At 43.4% G+C, this 9654-nt stretch overlaps 1 protein-coding gene across 3 annotated transcripts; it reads right to left on the bottom strand.

The window, feature by feature from the left end:
* Window positions 1-629: 629 nt before the first annotated feature.
* Window positions 630-6504, bottom strand: LOC105684743 (ribosomal protein S6 kinase 2 beta). 3 transcript variants are annotated; one of them, XM_012398363.4, is made up of 14 exons: window positions 6250-6503; window positions 5618-5809; window positions 5266-5347; window positions 4982-5142; window positions 4747-4853; window positions 4478-4655; window positions 4060-4225; window positions 3627-3782; window positions 3077-3414; window positions 2703-2951; window positions 2388-2626; window positions 1818-2079; window positions 1592-1748; window positions 630-1099 (listed from the first exon to the last, which is right to left on the bottom strand). In XM_012398363.4, the coding sequence occupies exons 1-13, from the start codon at window positions 6301-6303 to the stop codon at window positions 1605-1607; spliced, it is 2328 nt and encodes a 775-aa protein (XP_012253786.2). In that variant the 5' UTR covers window positions 6304-6503; the 3' UTR covers window positions 630-1099; window positions 1592-1604. The 3 variants fall into 3 exon arrangements, with proteins under 3 accessions (XP_012253786.2, XP_048512192.1, XP_012253785.2); XM_048656235.1 differs by lacking the exon at window positions 630-1099 and adding an exon at window positions 5915-6120 and having other exon boundaries at window positions 1512-1748; window positions 6250-6504; XM_012398362.4 differs by lacking the exon at window positions 630-1099 and having other exon boundaries at window positions 1512-1748.
* Between the last annotated feature and the right edge of the window lie 3150 nt (window positions 6505-9654).

Genomic DNA, 9654 nt, shown 5'->3' with positions numbered 1-9654 from the left:
AGTATGGTCTGGTCAGAGGTCCGTCGCGTCTGGGACGGGTACCGCGCTCCGGATGGACATTGAAACGCGAACTTTGCAACGCACCGACACGATCGAACCGGCGATAAACGGGGAGAAAAAATAAGAAAACCGATATGCTCCGTGCACCGCGTGCTCCTATAATCTGTTCCTTTCGTCATATGTAGGCTTACAAAATTATAGATACTTGTATTTACCTTACGACACCCTCAACCCATTTCTGATCTCATTACGTTAATGTACCGCTACTTTGATTATCATCGTCCTCGTCGTCGTCATCACGATCGTTATCGATCTGTCTATCCATCTTTGTATAGTGATTACTACTACTACTACTCCTACTACTACTACTACTACTATTATCATCATTATCATTATTATTATTATTATTATTATTGTCATTATTATCGGCATTATCAATATTATTACCATCATCATCATCATCGTTATTATTATTATTAGTAGTAATATGCTGCTGCTGCTGCTGCTACTACCACCACTATGATTATTATTATTATTATTATTATTATTATTATTATTATTATTGTCATCATTATCGTTGCCTACCCAAACGAATTTTTTAGTCGAATAAACGGTATATTTGTATCAAATATAGGTAAAACCGGTTTACTTTTATTATCGAGACACTTGTGTATGTATATCAATGGATGACAAACTTTATCATCATACTTGTACAAAACTGTTTTCACCGTCGCAAACGGCATGTGTTGTAATATTAATGTATACATATTACGTATAGTTATATCAAATATCGCGCATTTGTCTTCCTGAAATCCAATGTCGCATAAAGTCAAGAAATGACGAGACGTCATCGGCAATTTTCAATTGTTAGAATATAATTCATACGACGAAGCGGAGTTTGTTTGTATACAGCTAATTAATTATCGTCGTTATTTTCCACTCCATTTCATTACTCTTCGTCTCGTTTTGTTGCTTCTTCATTTTATTCTCCTGTTCGAGTTTTCGTTCGCAGCCGATGTCATTGTCTCCATACCCCTGCGGAGCTCTGTAGTCGGTTGTAAACCATCTCTCGTCATTGGCCGATCCTCGATCGTACCTACTGCATTTAGATATATATATATATATATACATTTATTATATATATATATATATATATATACAGACGAATAATTGAATTGGGACGCATTGAACGTCGCAGCTAATTGAAGTAATTATAAATGAATTAATTAACTAATGATTAAATGAATAAACGAACGAATGAACAGATAAATAAATAAATCGATAATTGAATAAAAGTCGGGTGTTGCCATGAAAACAATGTCGGCTATCCATCGATAATGGAAAGCTCCACCTGTTCGCTAGATTTCAATGTATGCTGTTCGGCTTTGTGTGCGTATAACATGGGGCGTCACCGCTAGGTATCTTCCTCCCTTTTTTGCAGATCGTTGACGAACGATTTTTCGGCGGGGCTCGAACTCCCGAGGGCATCGAATAACAAAGTTGCACCGAAGAACATTACATATTTCCTATGCTTTTATTTTCAAAATATAATTAAATACATACATACATATACGAGGATCGCGGTACGTACTTAGCTATTATAATTATTCGGAGGTACCGACGAGACCGGTCGCAGTCGCCGGCTTGGCCTGGGTCCTTCGTCGGGCTAGCTCGGAAAGAACAATCGGACCGATATGCGGGGATCGAGGGCTACTGGATATGGCCTTATAAGTCGCCGCAACGGCAGTCTGCAAGTATACCGAACAACAGGAGGTGAGAAGCGGCGTTGATGAGTCTATGTAAACATTGCCACCGACCTTGAGGCTACGAAGATCCCTGGTGACGGGGGGCAGGAATTTGTGGGGCAGACGATGACGGTTAGCTATCCAAGGGTACTGTAGAATAGCGGACGCGGTGGGACGCTTAGCAGGGTCTAAGTGGAGCATTCTTCTGACCAACTCCTTGGCCTCTTTGGATACCACGGTCCACGCCCCGCTCTCGACGTCCACGAGACCCGGCCCAATCCGATCCAGAATCTCTTTCGCGCTGTCCCCTGGGCTGTTGGCGAATGGAATACACCTGCGCCATCGGGATCCCAAATTCATGGTAAAATGTCAGTAAAGAGAAAGAAAGGAAGAGGAAGAAAAAAGAAAGAGAGAAAAAGAAAGGAAAGAAAAAATGGTAAAACCAGGCGTGCACGCCTTGTACCGCTGGTATCGGTGGCTCTGTTTCATTGCACAAGTGTTGAATTATTCAGTGGCAATGATTCGAATCGATAGATGGGATATTTTATCGTCGACCGATAATAGAGCCCAATCTCTGCCGCTTCGCGTGCAAGGCGTGCAAAATGAAAAAATGCCAATGGTAAAGTACAAGTTTATACCCACCCGGAGAGCATGATGTAGAGCAGGACCCCGAGTGACCATATGTCGCAGGCGGCGTCGTAACCCTGTCTTTTTAATACTTCTGGTGCTACGAAATTCGCAGTGTAGCACGGAGTCATTAGCAGACCGTTCTCGGCACGTAGTTGCTTAGCGAAACCCAAATCACAAATGCAGAGAGTGGTGGGATCGCTCCCTTCCTTCGCGTACAATATGTTGGACGGTTTCAAGTCCCGATGAACAACCTGCGGCCGATGTGAAACCATCCATAATACATCAATTCCGAGAGCTATCATTCCGTGATGCAACGAAGCAACGTACCCCGTTCTCGTGGAGATACTGTACAACGCCGGCGATCGTGTGCGTTACCTCGGCAGCCTCTCTTTCGGTTAGATTTCGCCGCTCCAGGATACGATCGAGGAGCTCACCGCCACGGAGCAAATCGAGAACGAGGTAAACCCGTCCCTCGTTCTCGTGTACCGAGCGCAACGAAACTATGTGTGGATGCCTCCCGTACCGCAGCAGTATTTCAATTTCCTCGGACGGATCCCTCTTCGATTTATCGATCACCTGCGTTTTTGGAGGACCCCACCAAAATATGGCTTATCAAATATGGACGATGCATAGAGAGTGATGACGGTGACAAATCGGGAGGAACTTTGAAGGTGAAAAGTACGTTGAGCATGACTCGTTACCTTTACGGCGTATTCCGTCCTCGTGCACTTGTGTACGGCGCGATAGACAACGCTGTAACTACCTTTGCCGATTGCCTCCTTGAGGTCATACTCGTCGGTTATTGTGCTACGATTCGTATATCTAGATACCGCGTTGGACTGCAACTCTCCGCCAACGACATTCGATGTCGGCGCGGTCGTATGGGTAGCCGATACTTGCGGCGCTATCGACGACGTCGTGGCAGTTGGCGGCATTCCACTCGGCGTTTTCGTACGTTCGTCTAGGAGACAAGGAGCGATGAAGCTAAACCCTCGAAATAATTCGTGAGCGTTGGCACTTGGTGGCACCCCGGGGGAATCTGCGATCAATGGAGTGAACGTAAGAACATAGGTACGTTGTAAGTTGATAGTTGATGAAATATTTCTCGACATCGAAGTATAATATTTTCCAAACACTACAATTAGCTGGACTACATTTATACGATCGAAAGTTTAGATCGCCAGAGGAGTTTTACCTCCGACACTGAATGTTAACTACGACGTATTACGTATGCGTCTGAGCGTACTTTACCTTTCGGGGTTTTACAGGTAAACTCGCTGTCGAAGTAAAAGGCTTCGTCCTCTCTTCGTACGGTGGGCTTGAACGGTGGTTTCACTTTCTTCAAAAACAAAGCCTCCCATTCAATCGAGGTGAAAAACGTATGGCTTTTTATCTCGTCCACGCCACCTGCAACGCAGAAAAATATCGGTTGATAACGTAAGCTCGTGACGTGAGGTATCGCGAATGGACGATGATCACAAGACATCCGCTGGGTGATTTTTAGTGAACCGAACTTAGGGGCTATCTATCTGGTCATTCGAGTCGAGTTCCAAACTATCATTTTATAGGTATGGTATAAACGAACTTTACTGTAGGTACTGCAATGGCTGTAGCAGGCAAGAGCGGGGATTGACCGCAGTGAGATGGCACTGCCTATTGTGTCGATATCGACAAGTATTATTACCGGATCCCAGTCTGTTCGCCGGATTTCTCTTGAACAGAACCCGAAGTAGGGCTTGGGCCTCGGTTGATATTCCGTTCGGCATTCCTAATTTTGCCTTCAGGATCTGTGTCATCGTTTCCTTGCGATTCGCTCCTTGGAATGGCAGAGCGCCCGTAAGCATTTCGAACTGAAAAAAACATAGTCACTTTTCAAATGATCGAACCCTTTCGAACAGCGAGCCGATACGTGTGCATGTTCGTGTGTACACGTATACCAATGTACGCATGATATCGGTATGTGTATGGAATATTACCGTCGGTTCAAACTTGAATAATTATTACAACACCGATCGTTATACCTGCAGCGGTGAGCTTGACGGTACAACTAATTTAATCTATCGGTATTGTCAGGTGCACGCGTTCGAGCGACCTGGGCGTACCATTAGAACACCAAAGCTCCACCAGTCAGCGGCGAATGAGTGTCCCTTGCGGTTCACGACCTCCGGAGCCATGTATTCTACGGTGCCGCAGAAAGAGTAGGTTTTTGTATCGTCTAGGGGTTGCTTGCTCAATCCAAAGTCGGTCAACGAAATGTGGCCATCTGCGTCGAGTAGTATGCTGCATGATATGGGCAAGAAAAATAATATACATTGATCCGCCCATTGCCTACGAGCGAATATGTCGAGTTAAAAAATAGGTAAAAACGAACTTTTCCGGCTTAAGGTCCCTGTAGATGATGCCGAGACTGTGAATATGGCCTAGGGCGAGAGCGAGTTCGGCCAAGTAGAACTTGACATCGTCCTCCGTGAACATGACCTGATATTAGAAACGATACTGGTGTATCAGCGATGGGCTCGCAGTGCTGATAATTTGCTCTGCATCACGATCGTACCCATACCTATTACTTACCGGCTATTCTGTACATGATACAAATGTGTACGTACCTCCTTGGACAGTCTGGTGAATAAGTCGCCTCCACGTAAAAAATCCAGAATGAGGTATAGTTTACCCTCTGTTTGAAAAGCATAATGCAACCTTACTATGAACGGGTGTTCGACGTCTACGAGTATATTACGTTCCATTTTTGTCCTCACCCTGTCTCGTACTGAAATACATTATATCGCATGAAAGCTATTGTGTCAACGTAAAAGTAATCGACGTCTCAACCCAAAAACAATTGGTATCGGGGACTGCGGAATTAGAAAAAAAGACGTAGTCGTATGAATACCTTTGAGCGTAGCCTTTCTCAAAACCTTCATGGCGTAGAGATGTCCACCATCTTTGCCAACAATTTTTCGCACCAGAAATACCTACACACGGAACGAACGTATCGTTATCAATTATCGTAAAACCGGGTATATTTTTCTTTTCGTTATAATACCGATATCTACTTTTATTGAAATCATCTACAATATGTATACACGTTTGCTAGTCAGAGCCGAGTAAAAGATGTTGTGGAAATAAGCTGTTTGGATCTAAACCTAGGAGAATAATGCGAGTTCAGAAAAAAGACTCTTGCCGGTCAGATGTTTATAATGAGAATGTGAGGAGAGCTCGGTTAGTAATTTGGTATTGCATACTTTGCCGAATGATCCTTGACCCAGGACCTTGAGTAGTTCAAATTGTGCAGGATACGCCTTGTCATACCCATCCCTAGACAATTCCTTCAGTTCAATCTCGTGGGTATCGGCACAACTGTTGGAACGTGATCCACGCGCTTCGCCTGGCACATTCATACTTCCGTCAATTTCTGGTAATATCTCAGAGCGTTGCTGAAAAACGAATAGAAAAATACACGTCTTACAATCAGTTGGCAATGTGGAATCGTAATGATGAAGTCGAACAGGGGTAATTATTTTCACACGACTATAATATACCTGCAGTTAGCGCAGGCAAGTGTCGCAAATAAGTCCGTGATACAACCATTCTGGAGTGCACAATTTGACAATGAACAATGTCAAATTAGTAAACCCATTCAATTTTGACTATGCACATGACACCCGTACATAAGTATACTATGTAAATAGAGCTGCACCTCTTCAGCTAAGTAAGTATACCAGGTATACTATGCTGCACGTACGTACTGCGTATAACATTGATATAAGTATGCGAGTGTGACGTGTATGCATCAGACTCGAAAGCTGTGATCCTTTAGGTACAAATGCTAGTCAAGCCGAAGTTGTCAGAACGTCGGATTTCGTTTGATGCTTACCTTTTCGGGTGCCTGGAGTTCGCTCCAGGGCGCAGTGAGTGTAGCGAGTGGCATTATAGCCGAAGGGTGTCACTGGGCTGTGAATCGTGGGCAAAACCTTTCCTTGACACTGTCACACATCTCGCACCCAATTCTCTTTGGTTATAACCGAAAACTTTGAGAGCGATCGTGGAACCGAGCCGACGTCTCGGCACAGAACACCCGCCCTCTACACTCGAATCCGCCATACTCGGTGTCAGATCCATGTCATGTGATATCTTCCGCAGCCGCGACAGTGCGGCCTGCACCAAATGCTCTAAGCTACCACAAACTACATTTGGGAAATATTTTATAGCGAATTGGAGAAACGCGCGGCCATCGAACGAAGACTACAGCTCCTTCGGGTCGAGGAAGCACGATTAATATTTTTCGCTTTGGTTTCTTGCACATTATGAGCCCAGAAATCCGACTGTGCTCGCCAAAACGTCTTGCTTATCGAATCGATCGAGTGATAGCAAATTTTCCACTGTAATGAGCAAAAAAATTTAATTAACTCTGTAGCTTTAAGTCGTGGCTCGCTTAATTCGACGGATTCATGATCTTAAGTTCGAAAATCTCGGAATAAGTTAGTTTAAAACATTTGAAACATATGCTGTATCATGCTAGCAAGATTGCAAAATCGCTGAGACCCTGGTCTTTGCTTCTATTGATTTCAGAGTCAATAATGAACTCTAGTTCCTCAAGTTCCGGCTTTTCCAGATATTTGAGGCTCAGAAACGATGGAAATACCAATCCTCTGTTTAAATTAATTGACTGCTGTACTCTACTGCTTTGAGGAGTCAAAAAATTGTAATACCTTGATAGCTCTTATTGTTAGTCGTTGTTCAATTATGTAATCGGATTCTAGTTTCCAAGATCAAAATACATACAACTACTGCTCTGTCATCATTATTTATTATTTTCCCCTCTTCTCCTGAATCTTTCTCAAGTTTTATCTAATTTTGAACGAATTAGTGGACTTTCTTCATGTCCTGTGAGATTTTGACGCCCTGCAGCTAGAGTAACACGACCTTAGACTCGGTTCCAGATTTTGACCGAATATTTTCTATTTCTTCCTGCATTTCCTGATTTTATTTCGATTTTTAGTCAATTTTTCAATTGATCCGTCAATGACTGCATCTCCCGGCCTTCCTGGAGGTTCCCTGTGATCCAGAACCGAAGGTACGTCATCCTACATAATTCCCGATTTTTTTCTGATTTTTGCGATTTTTTACTATTTTTTCCGATAAATTAAACTATGTTTGAATTTTTCCGCCATTGTAACGTCACGTGGTCTGGTCGACTGACCGCGCCAGCGTAGTGCGGCGGATTTTTGGTGAACTAAAAACTCGCCGATACAGCTAGCGCCATGTGGCGGATTTTTCGTGAACTACCGAAGCGTCTAGCCTCGTGACGGGCCCCACTCGTTTCTCGACCACGTGGTCGGGTTGCAGGTGGCGCCATCTTTTTTTAGTTCGCCGATAATCCGAGAGATGGCGCTGGCCGCAACTCGTTTTAGTAGTTCACGAAAAATCGGCCACATGGCGCTAGCTGTATCGGCGAGTGCGGCCACGTGACCAGCGGCGCTAAAATTCAAACATATTTTGTAAAATCGGAAAAAAATGGGAAAAAATTGGAAAAAATCGGGAATGAATCCAGGATGACGTCCCATCGGTTCTGGATCACAGGACACCTCCAGGAAGGCCAGGAGATGCAGTCATTGACGGATCAATTGATAAATTGACTCAAAATCGAAAAGAAATCAGGAAAGGAAGGCAAAGATAGAAAATATCCGGTCAACATCTGGAAACGAGTCTCAGGTCGTGCTACTCTGGCTACATGGCGTCAAAACTTACTGATATAAGAACTCACTGATCAAAAACTCGTGACACACCTTTGACATTTCATCGGAGCATATCCTCTGAATCGAAGTCGAACACAACCCTGACGTTGACGAATACTAATGATGACATGTCATTATAATTACTCCTTCATTCAGGTAATTGCGCTCTTGGTCTCGAGATGGAAAACAGTCAGAGGATCAGAGGCTACAGTCTTCAGGCATGTGCAATTTTTGGGATGGACAATAGATTCAAGCAACAGCGAAGCTACATGTCAGTTTTATTTGAATATGGATGCAGCGTCTCAATGAAAAATGCAGGTTTGTTGGTTTCTGGCTCCTCCGGCATCTGGAAATCTCTAAACATTGGAATGTTCTGTATTTGTTTCAGTAGAATTGGTATGCAGAATTTCCCAGGTGATTGATGACACTGTTTGTTGGCAGCTAAGGTGATTAATTAGTTCATGAGGAAATTGGAGGAATAAGAGAGAGTTGATGACAGTTTGCAATGGGTTGGATCAATTATAATACCTTCTAGTTTCATCAGTCCAGTGAAAGAACGTATTGCTATTGACACAATTGCTGAAAACTCACTAATTGAAAACTCGTGACACACCTTTGACGTTTCATCGGAGCATAGCCTCTAAATCTAAGTCAAACACAACCCTGACGTTTACGAATACTAGTGACGCCATGTAATTGTAAATATTCCTTTATTCAGGTAATTGCATTCTTGGTCTCGAAATCGAAGGCAGTCAGAGGATCAGAGGCTACAGTCTTCAGGCATGTGCAATTTTTGGGATGGACAATAGATTCGAGCAACAGCGAAACTACTTGTCAAATTTATTTGAATATAGATGCAACGTCTGGTTGGAAAATGCAGGTTTGTTGGCTTCTGGCTCCTCCAGCATCTGGAAATCTATAAACATTGGAATATTCATACTTGTTTCAGGAACAAATGCTGTTCTTTGACAGAACTTTGCACGCTATGGCCATTTTGTCGCATTTCCGAGCGAAAAAATGGAGATCTCTCGACGAGTATCCGGAATTGCTCGGTCCAGTCGACACGCTCGTGTTTCTGAGGCCGTGATATAGGTATCGTCATGTATTTTGTGTTTGAGAATCCACAGCTGCTACTTAATTCAATTTATCCAACGACCGGTCGATTAATGAGCTGATTCTTTGTTGCAGAACGTAGAATTATCAAGATATTCCGATGGTTCCGAGTTGTGTCCTGATTGAGTCGACGGATTTGAGTCGCTGCAAACAAACTGCATGAAAATAAGATTGCTGCGGACATTTGGAAAGCGAAGAATACAGCTCCTTCGGGTCGAGGAAGCACGATTAATATTTTTCGCTTTGGTTTCTTGCACATTATGAGCCCAGAAATCCGACTGTGCTCGCCAAAATGTCTCGCTTATCGAATCGATCGAGTGATAGCAAATTTTCCACTGTAATGAGCAGAGAAATTTAATTAACTCTGTAGCTTTAAGTCGTGGCTTACTTAATTCGACGGATTCATGATCTTAAGTTCGAAAATCTCGGAA

Source organism: Athalia rosae, chromosome 5, assembly GCF_917208135.1.
Source record: "Athalia rosae chromosome 5, iyAthRosa1.1, whole genome shotgun sequence".
Lineage (NCBI taxonomy): Eukaryota > Metazoa > Arthropoda > Insecta > Hymenoptera > Athaliidae > Athalia > Athalia rosae.
This window is presented reverse-complemented; position numbering and strand designations above follow the sequence as displayed.

Coding starts and splice junctions, on each gene's coding strand:
- LOC105684743 (XM_012398363.4), bottom strand. CDS start 6,303: ATGCCACTCGCTACACTCACTGCGCCCTGGAGCGAACTCCAGGCACCC. Junction 5,810..6,249: donor AACTCCAGGCACCCGAAAAG/GTAAGCATCAAA, acceptor TTCGTTTTTCAG/CAACGCTCTGAGATATTACC. Junction 2,627..2,702: donor AGTATCTCCACGAGAACGGG/GTACGTTGCTTC, acceptor CATCGGCCGCAG/GTTGTTCATCGGGACTTGAA.